At 52.5% G+C, this 21,702-nt stretch overlaps 1 protein-coding gene across 1 annotated transcript; it reads right to left on the minus strand.

The window, feature by feature from the left end:
- Positions 1-106: 106 nt before the first annotated feature.
- DUOX2 (dual oxidase 2) lies at positions 107-21,189 on the minus strand. Its single transcript, XM_052672421.1, has 34 exons — positions 21,131-21,189; positions 17,088-17,185; positions 16,399-16,482; positions 15,451-15,615; positions 14,412-14,599; positions 13,238-13,439; positions 12,606-12,772; positions 12,473-12,533; positions 12,291-12,387; positions 12,071-12,158; positions 11,291-11,390; positions 10,930-11,093; positions 10,563-10,726; positions 10,275-10,393; positions 9,425-9,562; positions 9,210-9,323; positions 8,488-8,690; positions 8,187-8,372; positions 7,593-7,818; positions 6,877-6,970; positions 6,490-6,665; positions 6,249-6,315; positions 5,857-5,949; positions 4,888-5,066; positions 3,854-4,084; positions 3,567-3,666; positions 3,391-3,440; positions 3,182-3,309; positions 2,852-3,005; positions 2,097-2,329; positions 1,604-1,762; positions 1,289-1,444; positions 1,079-1,207; positions 107-843 (listed from the first exon to the last, which is right to left on the minus strand). Exons 2-34 carry the CDS (start codon positions 17,149-17,151, stop codon positions 721-723), a joined length of 4,602 nt encoding a protein of 1,533 aa, XP_052528381.1. The 5' UTR covers positions 17,152-17,185; positions 21,131-21,189; the 3' UTR covers positions 107-720.
- Positions 21,190-21,702: the final 513 nt, after the last annotated feature.

Genomic DNA, 21,702 nt, shown 5'->3' on the forward strand with positions numbered 1-21,702 from the left:
AATGTACTTCCAGGTGGGATGGTGCAGATACTCTAATGGGAGCAACACCAGCATGATGCTACAAGTACTGCAAGTCTGCAGGTGACTAAGACTCAGCACAGAAGGCAATAAAATGATTTAATACTTCAGTCAGCTTTATTTAAGCAAAGATGAAATCCTATTGCTCATTCATAGCCCAGGAGAGCCACAGCCCAGCGATGCATAGCCAGGCATTAATTAAACAGGCATAAATAATCCTTGATCAGAGGATGGTGATGCTGCTGAAAGAAGCCAGTGCAAACACAGGCCCTAAGCAGACCTGGGGGAGGCTCAGATCACTCATGAGCAGGCACAAATGAGTGCATTAGGGAAGCCGAGCCCACGTGCAGGAGAAGAGAGCTTGCTGCCTCCCCATGACCTGATCCCTGGGTCTGTAGGCAAAGTGCTGTGAATTTGGGTTCTGCCAACATTCCAAAAGTTGTTCAGAGCCAACCTCTGATTGCAGGATTAAGGTGGCAGAGCCAGGTTTGAATCCAGCACTGGGTTTCCTGCACAGGACGTACCGGGAAGGCGGTGCTGTGTGCTGGGCTCACCGTCACAGGTGCATTTCTTCTAGGAATAGCAGCGGCTGGGAGCATGGGACCATGACCGCCCAAGGCCTGGCTTGCATGGATGCTGAGGTCAAACACACCTTTCCCACAAAGACTGCAGACACAGGAATAAAACAGCAGGGGAGCAGGGTCAGAAATTCTCATAGTGATGTGCAAAGTAGGCCTGGTCCTTCTTGTTCAGCTGCTGACAAGCCTTTTCCACGCTCTTCGTCATCCCAGGCGGGCCACAGCTGAACACCCCGATCTTGTGCACCTGGGGAGGAGGGGCCAAAAGGGTCAGCAGCAGTTTTCCCCCAGCCCACCTGCTCGTGGGTTACCACCTCCCTGAGCAGCTACAGCAGTGTGGGGGTTGATGCCCTTCCTGCCCTCCTCTTACACCACCGAGGTCTCCAGGGCCCTGGGGAAAGGCTGGGACGGGGGACATCGTAGTCCCTCCCGCCTGCAGGTGGGAGCCTCCATCCCGTCCCCAAGCAGCTCGGTGGACTGACCTCGGGATGCACCTCCTGCAGCGAGTCGAAGAAGGGTACGAATGGGGGGCGGCCAAAATGGGTGATGGAGCGCAGGCCCGTGAACAGACTCTTGTTCAGCACCTTCTGGAAGTGCCGCTCACAGATGTACTGCAAGAGAGACCCGTGCATGTCAGACAGGCCACCAAAGCATGGCGTCCGCTCCACAGCTGCTCCCGGCATGGGACTCACCAGCATGGTGGTGCGCAGGTCGAACTTCTCAGCCAGCTGTGTGATGTAGATGTGCACAGACACCAGCTCGTTCCTGTCTGCCTCCTCCACCTCGTGGATGATGTCCGCCAGCCACTCAAACTGCCGCTGCGTGCGTGTCACCCAGATGAAATAGATCTGTGGAAGTCAGGGGTGAGGCTCAGCTTGGGACTAGGACCTCTCACACGTGCATGGCGCTCTTCCCTGGAAGGCTATGGGGTATTTGACTGCCAAAGATGCCAACACCAGGTGAAGGTATCTCAGGAGGGCTCTTGCCCTACAGGTGTTTCATCTTACCTTCTTACACATCAGCTTGGAGTTGATGGATGACTTGAAGACCAGGTCTTTGAGGATGGATGCAAAAGGTGTCACCCCAATGCCTCCTCCCACCAGCACCGACACCTCAAACTTGTGCCACTCCTGGTGGCCCTCCCCGAAGGGTCCATCCAGATAGAGCTAGAAAGGAGCCAGCAATCGGTACAGCGTCTACATCCTCCACTTGCCCAGGGATTGGTCACCTTCAGGGCTCACAGAATCACAGAATATGCCCACGTGGAAGCGATCCACAGGATCATTAAGCCTTACTTCTGGCTCTGCACAGGACCACCCAAAACCCTAAGCTTATGTCATTGCCCAAATGCTTTCAGAGCTCCAGCAGCTCAGGGCCATGCCTCTGCCCTGGGCAGCCCATTCTAAGCCCACCACCCTTTGGTGCAGAACCTTTCCCTAACACCCGCAGTAACTCTCCCCTGCCAGCACTGTGAATCCCATCCCTGGAGGGACACCTCACCTTGGGCAGCTTGCCGAGGACGGCCAGGCTCTCAGGGGAGTAGAGCTCCCGCAGGCGGGTGGTCCAGGGCCCCACAGCACGGATGTGCAGGCTCAGCGTGTCCTCGTGTGGGGCTGAGGTCAGTGTGAAGGGGTGGTACTCCGTGGTGCCCAGGGCCATGCAGGCAATGCGCACCCACTGCCCAGACTTGTAGTCAAAGTCCTGTGGCCGCTGGAAGCGGAGGTGAGTGACACCTGGGGAGGGGAAGGGGACCGGCTCTGAGCACCTGATGGAGCTGTAGGTGTCTCTGTTCAGTGCAGTGACTTGGACTGATGGCCTTCAAGGGACCCTTTTACCTCAAACAAGTCTATCATTCTATGACTTCATTTTTTCCTTTGTCGATTGGTAGAAATGCTTAAGGAAAGAGCATTCAAACTCTGCTGATGGGGGGTGGGACAGCTTGAGAGCACACTGGAGAGGCTGGGGTATGGGTGGGATGGCCTGAGCTCTTTGCTTCAGTTTCCCTAGTTGTGAGGGAAGCACAGTGCAGTGCTTGCAATGGGACATGGCTCCCTGTTGGAGGTACTAGAGCCACCAGCAAACCAATTTCTGGGGCCACAGGTACCTGTGTAGCACCGGGGTCGTAAACTGCCTCCATGGAATACTCCATAAAACCCAGCCCTCGCATAGATGTTTTTCCTCCACCCCTGCAGCCTCCATCCTCTTGTAAAGGGCCTGAGTTGACCTGGCACAGCACAGCCAGAGGGAAGCAGTACCTGATGGCAGGAGCTCAGCTTTCACCACGCTGATCTCCACCTTCTTTCTGCTCAGGCTGAGCAGCTTGTCTGCACCATAGATGAGAGCCGGGATGATGAAATAGATGTGGAAGCGGGGCTGCTGGATCAGAGCGTAACTGCCATGGATGACAACCTGGACAAGGAAAGGGGATGGCCACCATCAGCACGGCACTCGGCGCTGCCATTACTGGGTTGGTGGCAGCTCAGCAGCAGCAGGGAGCTGGAACTGAGGCCACCAGGTCCCTAGGGACCTCTCACGTGGTTGCAGTCCACAGGCATCATCCCCCTCTCCCGTCCCATGACCTCTACCAGCACATAGAGCAGCACATAGAGATGGTGGGTGATCCAGAAGGCCTGGAAGCTGACGCGGCGGAAATGGTGGGTGGCGAAGATGTACATCACGGCCAGAATGATGAGCAGCAGCACTCCTGTCATGCCTGCGAAAGGAAGGATTGGGAGGCGATCAGGGCTGCCCCATTGGGGCTCCACTGGGGCTGGGCCCTGCTGCGTGTTCTCACCTGGAATGGTCTGGAAGAACCACCAGTAATACTTCTGAGGGAGCTGTGACCTAGAGGGACAAGAAATTGCCCCGTGGCATTGCCAGCCCTGGGAGAAACCAAACTCCTGGCTTGCATTTCCATTCCCTTCTATGTCCAGGATGGTCTCCCTGGACTGCACTTTAAATTTCACCTACCCATCATTCATAAAGACACTGGAAAAGAGGCAGGACAACACACTAAGAGGCATGACTGAAAAGATGTAGACGTTCACTATGTGACCTGCAGTGTGGAGCACTATAAGGAGAGAAAAAGGGAGAGAACAGCATTACCACTGCTGTGGATGGAGATGTGACAGGCCTCACTTATGTGACCAAGGACGCGGTGATTCCTCATCTTCTCTGGTGTCTTCAAGCTTCTCACCTTCTCCTGCCACGCCATGGTTGTCTGATCCTCTTGCCCTACACCCCAGCAGCCCACCTACCTGAGAAAATCAGGGCTGCCATGGCAATCCAGCGGTGGAAATCCACAGCAGCATCGAAGGGGATGTAGCAGTTGAGGAATGTCTCCCGCAGGACGGTGATGAGGTTGCGGCACATGGTGAGCAGGATGTAGGAGTACAGGAAGGAGATGCAGGCAGCCGATCCTCGCGAGATGATGATCCCCACAAAGGTGGTCTGTGCAATTCCAGTGCTGGGGGATGCAAAGGCGTAGTCTGGCAGGGGAAGAAAGCAGAGCGGATGTCACGATGGGCCTAGTGATGGAGACAGTGCCCCTTTCTGCTCCACAGGGACGACCACTTGTGTTTGTAACCAAGGAAATGTCATCCAGATGGGCTTGCATAACAGAGGCATGATTTGCTGTGTCAGACCCTGGTATGCTGCTGCTGGGTGACAGGGTGTCCTTGGAGCTCCAGGGAGGCGTTTGCTCTCTGTTGGGCATTTTGAATCTGTACCTTATGTCCAAAGTTGGACATCTCAATGTAAGAGGTATCAACAAACTAGAGCAAGCCCAGAAAAGTCCACCAGGACAGGTGGGAGTTGGGATACATTATGTAGGGGAGAGGGTGAAGGAAATGGTCAGGCTGGAGGATGGTAGGTAGGGGATGGACCTTGTTGCTATCTGAAACTTTTTGGTGGGTTTTACAGATGAGACAAAGCCAAATTCTTTTTCAGAGCTGCATAGTGAAAGGATGAGAAGCAACTGCGTGAGTTTCACAAAAGGAAATTCAAGTTAGACATAAAACAAGAACACAGGGAAGATGATCACAAACATTGGCCCACACGCAGTGAGGTGGTGACATCTCCAACTTCAGAGCTCCTCAGGCTTCCTCCAGACAAGAGACCTTTAGCTTTGAAATTGCCTTTGCTCTGACCCTCCACAGGTCTCATCTGACCCCAGTAACTCTACAGTTATTCCTCGCGAGGACCAGCGCCATCGCCCAAAGACCTTTTGCAGCACGCCCCGTGCAACGGGCAGCTCCTCCAAAGGAGCACGTGGGGCTGCAGGGCCACTCACAGTATGCTCTCTCTACAAACAAGCCGGCGGTGATGGCAGAGAACAGGACCACGCAGACGATGTGACGCCGGTAATTTTCAATGAAACGCTTGAACTCCTGGATCTTCTGCTGAACTTTGTTCTGCTGGTACTTCTTCCGTTGTGCTTCAGTGTATAGATGCAGCTGGTACTGATTCGCCCTTGTGAAGAACAAGAACAACAGATACAATCAACAGGGTCCTCTTGGTCTGTGCAGCGTGCTGCAGTGCCTAGATTTGGGTCTTCGTCCCTGCAACCAACTCTGCACACCCATTGCTGCAGTGACCCAAGGGACACGGGGTCAGTGGGTGACCTCAGGTCACTGGTTGGTCTACTTGAAAGACAACAGCAGCATCTCAGCAGGTCGTGTGACTCACAAATGAAACTGTAGATAGGGACTGTAAAAGATAATTTGCATTTTTATATTCAAACCTCCATAAACATTACAGAATAGCGGAAGTCCTTGACATTGTTAAGGGAAACCGAGCTATTATGAAAAATATATTACTCCTGGCCATAAAACTGGCCATTTAACTGCTGCTTTGTGGAAGTATTTGCCACAGCAGTGAGGACTGCAGCCTCTCTGGCAACGCCTGCAGGCAGCCCATGTGTGAATCAGCACAGTTCCAAGGGACTGCAGTGCTCCTCTCTGTGGGTGGGGCATACAGCCCAAAATCCACTGGCATGGTCTCCAAAGTTGTCCACTTCTTTATTTATTTATTTTCAGAGAGATATTCCCACACCCCCGGCAGTAGAAGGAAAGCAGCCAGACCTGCACTGTCCTCACTGGAGGTGCTCAGCAAGGGCTTGGTTTGCCTGCTGGGGCTGAGCATCTCCAGCAGATCTGCTCCTGCATCCCCTCCCCAATGCATTACTCTTCCCAGCAGCATCACTTGACCTATGTGCTACACAGAGATGTGAGAAAGCCAACAAGGGGATGAGCTTACTCACTTTCTGCCTGGTCTCTTCCTCAGCTGATGCCCTTCTCGATCCATGCAGTGGGCCACCATGCCCTGGTTTGGGTCCTCCCTGTCTGAGGTGGTTCTGCCAGAAAGAGGGAGAGACATACTGACTGAAGCAGTCCTTGTGGGTCAGTCAGCAGCAAGTTTGGCCTTTCCAAAATTTTCCCCATTGCTGCCCCATGGATGCTTTCCATCTCAGACTCAGCTGAGAAGCCATCCCACTCCTCCCTGCTTGCATGAACTCTAGCTGCTTGGTACAGTGGATGGATTCACTCCAAAAGCAAAGCATTTCAGGAGCATTTGCTGGAGAAGCTGAGGTGAAGGATGGATGTGCCCAGTGGCAGAAACAGAAGTGGCAGCAGGACCAGTGAAAGCACTTACCCTCTGGGCTCTTTCTTGATGAAGGAGACACGGTTGTGTACGTTTTGCTTGAACACCTCAGGGACGCCTTTCAGAAGCCAAAAGAACAAAATGGCCATTTACAGTGTAAGAGACGCAATGGTTGTTAGTTGGAGAGATTGATTTGGGATGGGACAAGATTTGGGAGCTATGAGTTAGATGCTACCCATCCCCTCCAGGCCAACAGAGGTGACCCAGAGCTCTCATCCACTCCCCCACTGACCTCTGATGCAGAGCTGGGTGAGACGAAGTTCGTTGTCATGGTCCCGCAGCATGTAGTGGAAGTCCTCCCATGTCAGCTCATCCCTGTCCTGAAACCCTGAGGCCTGGAACATGGACTCTGTCACCTGCTCCGCCTGCTCTCTGGACAAGCAGTTGTTGGATATCTCAATGAAGGACCTGGAGCAAGGAGGAGAGATGAGACCATAGTTTGAGTCCTTGCAATAACATGGGGCAGAGCCCCAGTCAAATCTCACAGTAGAAATGGGCTCCCGGTTACAAGTGTTGAGCTCGCAGGCTCTCATGTAGCTTCCTTGGGGACTGAAGCACTGAAGCTGTGAGCTGCTTGTGCAGACATCATGAAAATCACTACTGAGCTGAGGAGAAGTACCTGAGCATCCTCAGAAATTCCTCCTTGGAGAGAAACCCATTCTCATCAATGTCATACATCTTGAACATCAACTTGGACTTCTCCTCTGAGGACCCTGGTGGCACAGAAGAGAAAGTAAGAGCAAGATCCTGCTTTCACCAGCACACTTGCTTTCAGACATTGTCTTCAAGAGTCCGGACATGCACCAGTTAAGTCTCATCCAGCCCTGAAGAGAGTAAAATCACTCTGCTGCTCAGTCTGAATGGTAACTGAACTCATCTTCAGACCCTTGTGTTGCACTCCAGCTTGACTTTCTCAAGAGTGCAGTGAAGAAATGGGTATCTATGCATTCTTTGTTGTGCATTATTGTGCAAACCCAGAACATGCTTTTTCAAGCCAAGATTTTTTTCTGGGAGCTGCAGTGACTGAATCTGGCATTCACCACCTCCACCTGCAAATCCCTTTTTTTCCTTGGTCGTTTAGGGAGATGGAGCAGAGTTGTATATTGGAGGTGACAGTTCAGCAAATTGCTGCTCTAAGATAGCTCCCCTCATGAACAGTCTCACAGAAAATATCACTACATCGTCATTGCCTCACAACTCAAGCTGAGCTGTCAAAAGCAAAAAGAATTTTAATTGTGTCTACAGGTTGACCTGTTGGATGGATCTTATTTTTCACTCTCAGTCCAGAAACAGGACTTTGGGCAACAGGTGAAGACACCAACCACCAGCTCCCACCTTTCATGAAGACCACCAAGATGTCCAGGAACTCCCTGAAGGAGATGTAGCCGTTGCCATCCTTGTCAGCCAGGCAGAACATGGAGTCCACAAACATGGAGTTGGCTTTGAGCCCAAGGGCCTCGGCAAACTCAGCCCTGCTCAGCTCACATGTCAGGGACTCCTTTGCTTTCTGTGAAGACTCAAAGTTGAGCTCTCCAGCATCAGTCTTGTTGATGTCCAGCATCTGCAGGTTGTGTCCCACAAAAGAAAAGTCGTGAGCGTTTCTGGGACAGAAGGCTGGTGCTCACCTGCTCGACCTTTTGCGCAGAGATGTTGGCTTTGGCACGGGACACCCCATGCTTCTCCTCCACATGATGGAAACCACAGTTCCATCATCCAAACATCTCTTCGCAACTCTAAACATTCATGTCACCACTACAAACTTCCTTTGTTTTCTACAAGGGAAAAAGTCCCTTGGTCCTCAAATTATTGGCAGCTTCCTTGTGTGTGGCTTGCCGTTGGCTACGGAGGCCAACAGCAGCATCATTCATTGCTCAGTCAATACAGAAATACTTTCTGCAATGCATCAGAGCCTGCCACACTTCTGCATACCTGAGCAAACAGGTGCCTGAAGAAAGTCTCCAGAATTTGTTTCCTCTGCTCCTGGGTGACTGCTTGTTTCAGCAGTTTTTGCTCCTTCATCTCAGACACGTGCAGCTCAAGGCAGCTTGTTTTCAAGTAATCTTGGAGCTTTCCAAGGAAGCTGCTTCTCTCTGCCTCCTCGCTGAACAGCAGCACCTGCAGAAGATCCCAACAAATGGCTGTGGGCGGCAGAGGCTCCAAATGGTGCAGTGCGTATGCAAGGATGGTGGAGGGCCCACAGGAGGCTCTCTCCAGGCATCGTGGCACTCACCAGGTCATACTCCTTGGGGCTCTTTAGCAGCAGAGCTTTGTTCCCTTTGTTGCTGGAGAGGATCACCTCCACCCTTTGCTGGGCTTTAAGGTTGACACTCCGGAGCAGCAGCCCTCTCCCATCCAGCACTTTGAGCACTTTGTCAGCTTGGAGCTGGATGTGGACAAGGGAGCTCTCTGTCTTGGGACCGTGCCACTCCATGGCTGATGGGAAATAGCACAGCATTCAGTTAGAAACATGTTCTTGTGCTTCTAATCAACCTAGCACCTCCTTCACCCCTTCACTGGAGTGATTGCATTGGGTTTGCAACAAGGGATGGAAAGCCTTCATTATTTCCTGTCAATGCTGCACATAGCAGATGGGGAACAGAAAATACACTACAGGTCACCTTAAGTTTTCTATCGCATAGCCTGACTTTGCTGCAATAACTGCCATCACTGATGCCATGGTGCAAGCGTGCCTGAGTCTTAACTGTGCCAGAGTTAAGCTCTCCCTCTCTCATCCAATTTGTGAAATTCATTCTAGTCTTGCATTTTATTTGGGCTTGATGATATTCCCTAACTGCTGGCAGCACATCTGCTGAGAGACCAAACATACAAAGGGAAGAATGATCTCCCAGCCACAGAGCTCTGGATATGCAAGAATACAGACATAGAGCTCAATGTGTGCTGACTTCAGCAGCATCACCAGGCACCACCAAAGGATCTGAAATGCTGCCTCACCGTGTAACGCCTCGCCGGTCACCTCCCTCCGCATGCTGGCCTTCTTCTTCTTCTGCAGCTTCTTGAAATCTCTCTTACGGAGAATGGCAATGATCCAAGCAACAAAGAGACTCACTGGGGACACATGGGAGAGAGAGGCATGAGGTACCACAAAGTTCCTTTCCTGTGCTTTCTTTGGTAGAAGAGGAGATAGGTAAAGAATTGGAGAGGCAAACCTAAAGGCAAGCAGCACAGGACAACGATGATGATGCCAAAGCCTGCACCACTGCCTTCAAAGTAATCCAACACGGTCATGGGTGTGCAGTTGGCCAGGAGTTGAGCTGTCAGCTGCTGGGGCTGGGGGCACGGGTCTCCTGCATCGGGGAAGACAGGCTGTGAGAGTCACAGGGCTTTTACCTTTCCAATCTCCATCATCTCCATGAACCTCCAGCTGAGATGCTGCTTGGAGTTCATTGCCAAGTAACCCAGGGAGCAGTGCAAAACTGGAATGCTTGCGATCTTGAGGGACAAGGTTTGTTTTCAAGGCTGAACCTTGGCACATCACATCAGACCACGTGCAGAACTGGTCTTGTACTCTGGGGAGCTCAACACCACCACCTCTCCCACGGGATGGGCTGAGAAAGAACCGTTTGCAAACCAAGGTTTGTAGCCTCTGCTTGTCTAGGCTGTACAACCCAGGGAGCAATTGCAAGAAGTGCATGTCAGAGGAACCAAAACGTCTTGCAAGGGCTGGAGTGTGTGCCAGATAAAATGCTTTTAGGTCCTTCACATTTATTGTACTGACCTGTGTGCTCATGCATATAAAAGAGATAAAGAACATGCCAGTAAGGAGAGTGACAAAACGTAGGGTAGGCAGAGACCAAGCCTTAACCCCAGAACATTTCAGGGCATCATGAGCATTTTTGGGACCTGGGAATCCTTTTAGGAGTCATGCAGCGCTCGTGCCTGGGCTTCAGCCCACTTTCAACATCAGTCCTGCCGGCCTTGTTTACAAACAGCCATTGCATTTCACATGTTCTGCATCCCTGTCCTGCGTCCCAGCTCAGTGCAGGACGGAGCACTCACCCTCGCTCCAGACAAACACATTGCTCTGCAGCTCTGCCTGCTGTGAGTAGGTGACTGCAGCCAGGACATCACGGAACGTGGTGTTACGGATCTCCTCGGCCTCCTTCGCCGTGAACAGCCTGGTGAAATGACGTGGAGCCAAGTGGTGGTCCTGGGGTGCCACTGCTTAACCCCACAGACATGACCAGTAGCAGCCGGGGCTTGTTCCCTACAGTTTTATGAGCTAAGGGAGATGGAGGATGGCTTCTCCATCTCTGCTGTGTGTTATGAGGGGGAAGAGGCATTTACCCATTTTTGGTGTTCTCAAACCAGAACCTGTCACCATCACGCAGGCGCACAAACTGGTCCAGGATGATGGCACTGAAGAGGGGACTGTCACCTTCCAACATGCCTCCAGGGAGCAGCTCCAGCCGGGCCGTGTCGTTAGCGTACAGGGAAGCAACCTCCAGGACCTGGGCAGAAAATCCTAGTGAGCCCCAGGAGGAGCAAGGAATGTGGATTTCCCTGATGTCCCGTGCCCATGGGCTGGGAGGGAGCTCAGCAAGGTGCTACAACCCCCTCCCCACACTGCTGGAGAAGCCACCCACTGCTTGGACGGCCCCGAGGTGCTCCAGCACACAACATGCTTTCTGCACCCAAACCAGCTTCCCAGTACCTTTTGCTGAGAGTGTGGGGGAAAGTTTGCCCAGTCCTGCAGAGGCTCCAACCCGAATCGCTCCCGAGCCTGGTTGTAGGTGGGCAGGCCGAGGTCCCGGCCGCGCTGCAGCCAGCTGGCCACGTAGTCGGTGCGGGAGTACTTCAGAGGTCCATACCAGTAATCTAGAGGTGGAATCAAATCACTGAGATGCAATGGCAGAGCTAACATGGCAACCTCAACAGCCCTGGGTGCCTGGCGGGCCTCATCTCTGCCACAGGCCATGCTGAACATGGGGACCGGCGCCACGCTCTTGTGATGAAAGCCCCAGGGCTGTAATCAGTATGCCCTGCATGGGGCTGGATGTGCTCTGAGTGCCGACCTTGGAGATCTTCCACCACAATGCTGTCTTCCTGTTCCGCAATCTGCGAGCTCATCCCCAGCAGGAGATCATCCACATCTTCCTGCTGCATCCCAGTGCTCTGAGGGAAGATGAGGTGGTTCCTCACAGACTGAAGGATGTAAGGAGGCCCCAACGCCCTGAACCCAGCACCCAAAGGACAAAGAGGACCTATGGGTCTTCCAGGTTCATCTCCTCTGTGTCAGCTCAACCTCGAGGTCTGAGCCTGCTGAGCCTAAAGAAGGCATCTGGTATGTCTGGATGAGGAGGATCTCACTCTCCTTGCTTACTCTGTGCCCAATTATCCTTTCACCCCCTGTTCAGTCCTCCATAATATAAAGCGCTGAATGAAGCCCAGGCAGGGTAAGTGCACCACCAACCCAAGCAACCAGTGGATTTTTCTGGTCATGGCACACGTGTCCTCCTGCGGAGCCTTGGGGCACAAGACCAGAAGCTGTTAGCATGAAAGTGATCCTGCCACCACCACCAGAGCTGAACAGGATCCAATATGGATCAAGCTAGAAAATGACCCCAAAGAAGGGGTAAGAGGCAGAGCAGCTCCAGTCCAACAGTCCCACAGCAGTAACTGCTCTGCAGATTGCTTTGACTCTGTGCCCAGAACAGATTGTCCTCACATCCCCGACCTCATCAGCTGAAGGTACAGTGGGTCCCTTCCCTTTGTGGGAAACGACTCCTCCCAAGGAAAAGACAGTCCACGGGGAAACAGAACTTCTACCACATGCTTGGAATCCTTCTCCATACCTCTCTGCTCCAGTAGCTGTTGCAGAGCCGCACTGCTGGGAATGGATCACTGGAGCTGGACACATTTCGTAAATGGCAGCTGGGATCCCTAAGACATCAGAGAAGGGCTGGGCACTTAGTCCCTGGCCAGGGATGTCCCCAGGCTGGGGCCAAGCAGGGATTATCCCCAGCCATGTCTCAAGATTAGGTGTCCCCTTCCTGGGCATCATGCTCCTCCTACCTCTTGTAGACACCCGGTGGCACCATGGTGGCAAGGAACATCCTTGCTACTGCCACAAACTCTGGTGAGAGGCTGGGGTCCAGGTGCTGCTGGTAACCTGCAGGGAGGCAGTAATGGCTGGATCCAGCACCCAGGATGGGGGAAAAGGAGGCCCTCACCCCATTGCCCATTGTGACTCTCACCTGTGTATGTTTGAACGGGTGTCCCCAGCAGGGTAGGCAGCCACTCGTACAGCACAATGCTCTGCGGCACAGGGAGCCAGGTCAGGGACAAGATCAGGGAGAACACTGGGGACCACAAGGTCCTGTCCCTCACCTGGAAGGTGGCAATGACCCTCTTGCGAGCATGCTGGAAGATATCCTCATCAGACCAGCTAGGGTGATCCTTGGCCAGCTCTGCAGCCAGGTAGTTGTGGTATCGAAACCAAGCGATGCTTATGGCCTGCAGGAAGCGGTTCTCATTCCCCCAGGCATTCCCCAGGTCTGCAAGAGCCACCAGAGACATCAGAGGGGGATGGAGGCACCCATGCCTTCCCTTCCTCCTCTGACCCACGAGCTTGGCATGTCTGTGGTTAAGTCCCCAGCCCCATTGGTTGAACCCCAGCCTCTCTTGCCCCCTGTTCTTTTCTCCTCACTGTTTCTCACTGTGGATGTGAGCAAACGGGCAGCACAGGCCCAAAGCACAGAGCAGGGGTCGGGCAAGTAAGGAATTCAAAGCAAGCTGAGCCGGTTCTTATTGTCTGTATTCCCTTTCCCAACAGGAGATTGCCTCGAATCTGAGGCATGAGTACCTGCCAGCCTCTGGGAAATGACCCAGTGCCTTCTGGGGACACAGTACCTTCAGTTCACAGCACATCTTCCTCTCCCTCAGACCAGGATGCTGCCTTGTCTCCCACAGCTGGGGTGGCCATGAGACAACCACTAAGGAAGCTGCAGATTGCCCCTTACCATAGATCCCACGAGGGCCGCCCTGTCCGGTGGATGGATCCAGAGCTTTCCACATGGGGACCTTCCCATCTGTCTCCCTGGGGACGTGCCCTCCAGGTCCTGCTGCCAGCTGTCCCTCTGAGAAGGTCCGCAGGGCATCACTCCAGGAATGCGAAGGGCCATAGATGGAACTGCCATCCAGCCAGCCTGTCACCTCGTTGGTCTAGGGTGAGCACAATGGGTGTCAAAAGGTGCAAGACATCTGAAAAGTCGCTTCCTGACCTGTCTGATCTTACAAGCCGTCCCATCCCCTGTTTTAGCAAGAATTACCAGGGTGCAAATACAATCACAGCCAATCCCCATGCAATCTGATGGACTAATTCCTGTAGGAATGCTTTATCTTTTGAAAGCATGCTGGAGTTTTCATTCTTCTGAGGCTTGAAACTGCTGAAAACGTGACCTGCTGATCTGGTCTCATCATGCTTTGTCATGTGAAAGGTATAGGGCAGGGCGGTTTTGCTTCAGCAATTTTGGTTGGGAAATACTCCAGAATGAAAAAAAAAAAATAAACCCACAGCACATTGACTTTGGAAGGCATCCAGCGCTGCAGAACATGGAGACTTCTGTGGAAATCCAGAAGCTTTGCAGCCTTATGACAGAACCAGCTCATTTTTGTGACACATTATTAAAGAGTTGCCTAAATTATATGTCTTAATTACTGATCACCTAGAGTGGACTGAGTGTAGAAATCAGGTACTGAAGCTCTTTGATCTCATTAAAAGGTTCTGATTGTATTTATTTCATCAGCCAGAGACTGCTCTTCTCCAATACCAGCAAGACTTATCTATGCTAATTTTGATGCAATAAAGACTCCAACAGCCAAGGAAGATTGAAAATTTCTCCTTTGCACTTTCTCTTCTGCTCTCTTTAAAGCATACAAGACACTCAAATGCGCATTAAAATTAGGCGGATCTAGAGTAACCAAGTTTTCTTCTGGCCAAAAAAATCATTAATCTTGAGCAACCAGTTATCGCTTCATGAAAACCAGCACCTTGCATGCTGTGCTTTGGGTTCATTTGCACTTTGTTCCTGCAGGCACCTGAAAAAGTGCTGCACTTTTCTTTGGAAATGCCATAAACCCGAACTCCAGATGAAGATGAATTTAGCTGAAAGTAAAGGAAATGCAATCTCCTACCTGTTCTCGGGGGCTGTTGGGGCTCTGCCCTGTCTCCAGTGCCCAGTGGATACGCTGGAAGGGCAGGACAATATCTCCAGTGCCTGCAGGGTCAAACACGGGGTCCCCCTCTGGGATGCGGATGTTCAGGAACTCAGCAGGACAGCCAGGTTTCTCTGTCCCCAGGATGTCTGAGAGCACGTGGAAACCTGCCAGAGAGCCAAGCATGGGCAGTCGTTGGGATGACTGTGACCAGCACCTGGAATAGATGATGCTCCAGGCACTCCTGGTTGGACCTCATGAGTGAGGAAAGGGTATTCGGGGACCAGGGTGGAGAAACTCAGCCAGCAGTTCAAAGACCATCTGCAGGCCACTATTTTACCTGGAGCGGGGCTCAGCCATTACTTCCCTGAACTCCCCCTTGCTGATGGCCTTCAAGGCCAATAGTTGCTGCTGAGGTTGAGCTCAGTGACTCTTGGCCTGTTTGAGTTCTAGTGGGATGGGAAAATCTGGCTCCAGAGAGAAGCTGAATGGTACCACATCAACGTCTACCCCTCCAATGGCTCATCTCAGCACTGAGCACCCTCATTAAGCCATCTGGAGACCTGTGAGAACCTTGAGCTGCATGAAACTAATTTGTCTCCATTTCTTTGACAAGTTCAACCTGCTTCCTCAGTGAGCCAGCAGCTCCCAGGGACTCCAGACCCGTCTGGAGCAACAAAAGAAACTGCTCTGAAGTGCTTGTAGCACTTCTGCCCAGCAACCACTCACCACGCAGCTCTTATCAGCTCTGTCAGTTGTTCTACCATCAGATAACTCTACTGCTAAAACAAACGAGGAAGTTTCTAAGTGACAAATATCAGTATTTGTCAAAGGTCACCAAAAATTCATGCCTAGCTCATATGACAGATGGACAGCATTCTGGTAGGACAATAAGCAAGGTTCTATCTTTAGGATGTGGGCTCGCTCTGAAGCGGTGGGTGTGAGGAGAGCTTTGATGTGCCATCAAGGGGCATGAAAAACAAATATCTTCCCCCCCTTGGCAGTTTCCAGCTCTTACCAAAGAAGACAGCCAGCACAGTTGTGTTCCTCTGGGAGGGCAGCCCAGAAGGTCCCCGTGCCACTGCGTTGCTGAGTTGGCGAGCGTTGGGTACATGGGGCTCCTGCAGGGCCTGGTAGACACCGTCTGCGTAGTTGGCTGGCAGGAGACGCAGCAACCGGGAACCTGTGACACCAGAGCGTGGGTCCAACAGCACCCAGCAGCAGGGAACAGCCACAGCGTGGAGGCACAAGAAGAAAGAGATGGGAGGACGCAGGCACTTTTGGTACCAAGGCCGACTCCCAGCATTGCTTGCAACACTGGGATCAGTCCTTATAAAATGAAGAGGGATCCTGTGTGGGCATGTTCCCTTCCTGTTGTCCTTCCCTTCTCCCTCTGCAATGCCTTTGCTTTATTGGGAGCCCAGTGGTGTGCTGCATGTGGTAACTGGAGTGATATCAAGCTGCCTGCATTGACTGTGCAATCCTGTGTTGTAAGTACGGGACTGCTCGCACTGCGGGAAGCGGGAGGGAACAGCCAGAGGGGCACAGAGACGAAGGATGGGATGAGAAACACCCTGACTTTGCACCCGACGTTGGTTTCAAAAGGCCTTCCACCAGCATGGTGGTATTCATTTGCTGGAGAATCCTAAACGTGGGAGAAATCCTGAATTTGCTGGTTTCTCTTTGGGCTAATTTTCTACAGGTCTGTCTCCAAAGATGTCTTTTTCCCAGCCCTGGGATCCCTGATCATCAGCTGCGAACAGCCGTGTCCCCCAGCCTCAGACATTCTGAACGGCCCCACGCTGCACAGCTCCGCTCTGCCCTGATCCAGCCCCGCGTGGCTGCCAGGTGCATCTAGTGATCTACCTGGGCTCAGGCTCGAGTGGGAAAGGCTTTCTCTCTCAGTCCCCTTGTCGAAGCATCACCTGCCCCCCCCCTCCACTGCCATCCCAGCCCTGACACGCACCCACGGAGCCGCGGCTGTGGTGCTGCAGGTTGTTGTACCAGCCATCGTAGCGCTGCACCTCCCAGCTGATGTTCTTCTGGGCTCCTGGAAGAGACGAACCCATGTGGTGAGCAGCAAAATAATGCATGGAAAGAGCGTTTCCACTATAAAATTATATTACGCTGTTCTGTTTTCCCCACCATCTGTCTGAAACCTTCTGTACAAACGGGTATTTTGAGGAGTTCTGCCCTCTTTTGAGGAATAATCCATGCGTGAAGTAGAAATTAATGCTTGGGATCCTGATGTTTCTAAATCAATGCATATGATTTCTGGCTCCCACCAGTCTGCTCTCAATGATTTTCATTTTCTTCTCTCTGTGACAAAAGTCCTCCCTTCCTTCTCATCACGTGGAGTTATGCTCTCCTCTTTGCACTGTGTATTAACAATCCACCTATTCCAATAAGCATGCACCTTGTTTTACCTCTGTTAATGTTCATCACCCTAGGAAGAAGCTCCATTTCCTGGTTACAAGCTGTGCACTCAGAGCAATAGAGGAGTCTCCAAGACTGCGGACTCCACAGACTCAGAACCTTGCTCCATTTTCTTATCTCCTCACAAAATGAATCATCTTGTCTCTGATAAACTACCCCATGAAACTCCGTTGGATCCAGGCTCTACCCCTGGACGCCTTTCCCAGAAACTGCTCTTACCACCCAAGGTCCACGACATCAGTAGAAGCACCATCAGACACGATGTCATCTCTGTGTGCTGCATTTGCCCCTGGGTCCTTGGAAGAAGCAATCTGCAACTAGAAAGGATGAGGAATGAGCTGGAGCTGGCTGCCCTAGGAGGCACCGTCCTCGGAAGTATTTAAAAGGTGCACAGACATCGTGCTCAGGAACGAGGTTTAGTGGCAGACTCGGCAGTGCTGAATTAATGGATGGACTTGATCGCCTTAGAGGTCTTATCCAAAATTCTGCGATCCTATGATCTACAGACCATACTGCCAGCTCCCTCTTGTGGTGTCTACTGCTGCCATCCGTCAGCAGTATTTGAGTACAGACTTCAGGCTGTGGGAAGGAAATGGGGTCCCATCACTGGCCAAGTTCTGTCAGGAGATACCTCCTGGCCTGACACGGCCCTTCTGCTGAAGCAGGACCAGGTAGCCCCAACTGCAGGTTCACCATTCATCATGTGCAGCACAAAGACCTTAAGCTCTGCCAACTCAGTTATTAGGAATAAGCTCATCCTTACAGAAACATTTAAACCAGTCGCTTCTCTGCACTCACATTGTCCTATCCAAACAAAACCGAGCATTGGACCCAAGGGGAACATCCACAGCATGCAGGCAGATGCCCCCAAATGTGCTAAATTTGCATTTAAAGATCTCTCTGTCACTTCTCAGTTTATGTCCTTGCAAATGCTTGATGACCTCCTTGGAACCAGTCTTTCTTGTGATGCCATACCAAGTCACTTTACGCAAAGACCCTGAATGCAGAGCAAACGTCATCGATGGGACGTGAACCTTCAAATCCTCAGCCAACACCTGACTGAACAGAGGGATTCCCAGTCATAAACAGCATAGGTTATATTTGTTTTAAATCACAAATGATATAATGCTGCCACTGGCTTTCCATGCACAGGAATACCAAACTTGGATATGACTCCAAAATAGGGTTTTCCACTAAATATGGTCTTTGCCCACTTGTTCCAGCATTATGGGTGACTAACAGCATTGTGGGTGAGTATCGAAATGCTAACATCATTTTGGATGAGCTGCATTACCAAGAAATATGGGGGTACACAGATCTCCCAGATACTCCTACACTGCACCATGACAATTCAGCAAGTCCCTTTTACCTTGTTTTTTTTTTTGGGAGGGGAGGGGGAAGAAGGGACAGGGAGGGGGTTGCTGTGGTTTTGTTTGGTTTGGTTATTTTTTTCCCCAATTGTTTGAAGCAAGCCTTGAGAAACATTGGTTTCAGGAAGGCTGACACACTGTCAGCAGTTCTGTGGGTTTTATTTTTTACTTTCTGCTAATTGCAGCGGGGGTTTTTCACTGATTATCATCAGTGGCACAGTTATAATGCCTATGTCAGTAAGCGTATTATCCCCGCGCCTAATGAAGTGAGCTGAGATTTACCATCTGTGGTCACAGTTAGTTGCACTTGTGAAGCTGGATACCCATAGCCAGGTCGTGAACGCAGCACAGGAACCTGGATGAACGCACTTCCATCAGAGATTTCTGGAGAGCCAGCAGTGGCAGTGCCCATTCACCATCACCACGTGGCTGGTCTCCTGCTGGATTTCTCTCCTGCTCACCCACAATGTACCAACAGCTGAGGGTTTCACCTTCAGGTGAAAACTTACCAATGTCAGAATGTGTGGCATGAAGCCACAACCCAAAGCACAGCTCTGTGGGCACAGCGTAGCACCTGTGCCCCTTACCCTTTCTTGTTCTCTCCAGGCGTCAGCAGAAAGTAATTTTGAGAACTCCTTCTGTCACTGAGCACATCTCCCATTTTGTCAGCTAAGGGAATTACTCTTGATTCAGACAAGACACAAGCTAGTTCTCATGCGCTTCTCATCTCTTATTGCCCAGTCCATCCCAGACTGTAGGGAGATCTTCCAGACCTGGGCACACCGAGTCAAGCCAGCGTGACACAATCAGTGTGGCTGCCTTGCTCCAAGCAGTAGTTGGTCAATAGGATCCTGGACCACGCACTGTTTTCCAACAGTGTGAAACTTCCCTTTCATGCCTTTCCATTACCTCTACGCTTTCCTGTGAATTATTATCATATCTGCAGTGCATCTCCTCAAGCGCAATGTCTCTTTCCCAAGAGCACTTCTCAATGGCAGAACTTGGGCTGTGTGGGCATGGGAGGCACTGACACATCTCCCATCTGTCAGACTTTCTCCAGCCATTGCTGGGAACTCCTTCAAAGGCAAGGCTGAGAGATATCAATCCTTACAGGATATCCTCAAGAAGGGCAAGACGCGCATCTAGGCTTGGGACCCCACGTCCAAAGAAGATGGATCTCCCAAGAGCAGTACTCAGCTGTCCTCATCAACTCCTTTCCCCACTCTTTCTTGGTATGGTCTCCATGAGTTGAGAATCAGTTCTCTGGCTTCTCCAGAAAAAGACTCCTCTTTTCACATGTGCCTCCAAGCCTCCCAAACTCCTCAGTGGTTTCCCTGATGTAACGAAATTGAGATCAGCCTTGGAAGCCCATGGAGCAGCTTGTTGATTGGAAGATTTCAAGGTTTGGTTCCAAAGACTTGTAAAATGTACCAGAAAGTTTTTAAGGTCTGATGAGCCCTCCGGGCTTTGCTGTTCCACAGATTCCCTGAGCCACCTTGGGAAAACCACTTCCTCCATCTGTACTTAGTGGAAGCAAAGAACAGCTTCCTCAGTCCCGTCTTTTCCCATCAGAGAGAAAACCTGTGGCCTAAAACTGAACTTTTACATCCCTCTGAGAATGTTGAAACTCGATGCAGATAGCACAACCACGTGGCTTCCCCCCACAGCTAGGAATCCAGCTCCACCTGATCTCAGCAGATTTGGCTCCCCTAGAGTCAGATATTCATCCCCTAAACAGTGGCAGCCCTGTGGCAGGGCAAAGTGTTACCGTGTAGGTAAAGAAGAGCAAACTCAAGGCACCTGTGAAGCCTGGAGCCTTGACCTCTATGGTCCCAGTTAGTCACAGATTCTTTTCTGGTTTTCCTCCTGTGCAGGTGGGACAGACTGAGGGACTGATGCTTTCCCAGCTAGCCAGCCAGCACTGGGGTTTGGGATCAGGCTGCATCTCGCCAGCCTTGCATGTTATCCAGAAAACAACAAAGCTGGGAACACATCGTGGATGACATTCACACAGGGATTGGTCCCACCTGGGAACACTCTTGGGACCAGATGCCCCGTGCCAACACAGTGCACATGAGACATTCCCCCCTCAGGTGGGACATAAATCCCTTGGGGTTCATACCTGCCCACCTACTGCCCTGTACTCACACAACATACGGACACATGCAACCCAAACTCCACGTCCTGTGGCTGCAAAGCCTCACATATGAGGATACGCGTGGCTCCACTGCACCACACAGGAGGGAGACGTGTCTGACCTCATCCCACTCTGCCCTCACGTAGACAGGGACCCCCGTGACCCTGCCATCCCAAGTCCTCCATGCAGGCAGGGACACGAGCAGTCCCAACCTCCCCACGCAGGTGAGTGCTCCAAGCAGAACAGGGCAGTAGCCCTAACCCCTCGGTTCTCCCATATGGAAAGGGCCACGCAGCCCCACCTCACCATTCCCCAAGAAGGAAAGGATGTTCCTGGAGTTCAAGGAGGTGGGGACCCACGGCCCCATCCCACCCTGTCCATCAAGTCGGCACAGAACGTGTGGCCCAACCCTTCCCATACACCACACAAGCGGGGACACGCACAGTCCCCATCACTCAGCGCCCTCAACGCAAGAAGAGACAGGAGCAGCACAACCCCTTGACCCCGCCACACCCCGCAGGCAGCCGCAAGCCTCGGCTCCCCCCGTGCACAGGGGACAGGCGGATCCCGGCTCACGGCTCAGCAGAGCTCCGATCCCCGCACCGCACACGCGTGTTCCTCCCCGGCTCCGCCACCACCGCAGCCCCCACGCAGGCGCGTCACGCGTAGAACCGATCCGCAGCCCTCCGCGCAGGCAGCGACCACCACCACCCCCCGGCCCCCCGCGCAGGGGACGACAGGAGCGCGGCACTCACCCGCCCGGCGGTGCGGAGGGCAGTGCTGCGGGGCGGGCCGTGCCGGCATTTACATAGGGCTCGGCGCCCTCCGCCGCCTATAAGAGCGGGGCGCGGGCCGGTGCCTCCCGAGAGCCGCCGCCGCCGCCGGCAGGTAGGTTGCTGGAAAGCCACAGCCGCGCCGCCCCGCCCCCCCCGCCCGAGCCCCGCTGCCCGCCGGGGAGCCCCGGTGCGGCCCCGGCCCTTCTCGAGCTCCGAGGAGCCGGCGCTCCCCGCGCGGCGGTGTGGGTCTCGGCTTGGTGAGCGTGAGGAGGAAAGGGCGAATCGCCGTCCTGAATTCAGTTCTTCTTTATCTCTTTTTGACCCTCTTCCGAAGGTGGCAAAATAAAGAATGTCTCCACCCCCGAGCTGCAGCGCTAATTGCTCGGTGTCCGAGGGTGAGGGATGGCCCTCGGAAGTTTTAGTGGGAAATAGCGATTTGCAGCCCTCAGCAGCCCGATCTAGGATTGCTGCTGACTGCCGCGAGGTTTGGGCTGGACTTCCAGCCTGACACGTTCTATGGCAGGAAAATGTGATTTCTGTCTCTGGAAAGT

Source organism: Tympanuchus pallidicinctus, unplaced genomic scaffold (assembly GCF_026119805.1).
Source record: "Tympanuchus pallidicinctus isolate F22 unplaced genomic scaffold, pur_lepc_1.0 scaffold12, whole genome shotgun sequence".
In the NCBI taxonomy this organism is placed as follows: domain Eukaryota; kingdom Metazoa; phylum Chordata; class Aves; order Galliformes; family Phasianidae; genus Tympanuchus; species Tympanuchus pallidicinctus.

Excerpts from the sequence above, each read along its gene's own strand:
- DUOX2 (XM_052672421.1), bottom strand. The coding sequence starts at position 17,151 with ATGCAGCACACAGAGATGACATCGTGTCTGATGGTGCTTCTACTGATG. Across the intron at positions 12,534-12,605 it reads GGGTCATTGCCACCTTCCAG|AGCATTGTGCTGTACGAGTG; the intron begins GTGAGGGACAGG and ends CCTGTGCCGCAG. Across the intron at positions 5,067-5,856 it reads AGGAAGAGACCAGGCAGAAA|GGCGAATCAGTACCAGCTGC; the intron begins GTGAGTAAGCTC and ends GTTCTTCACAAG.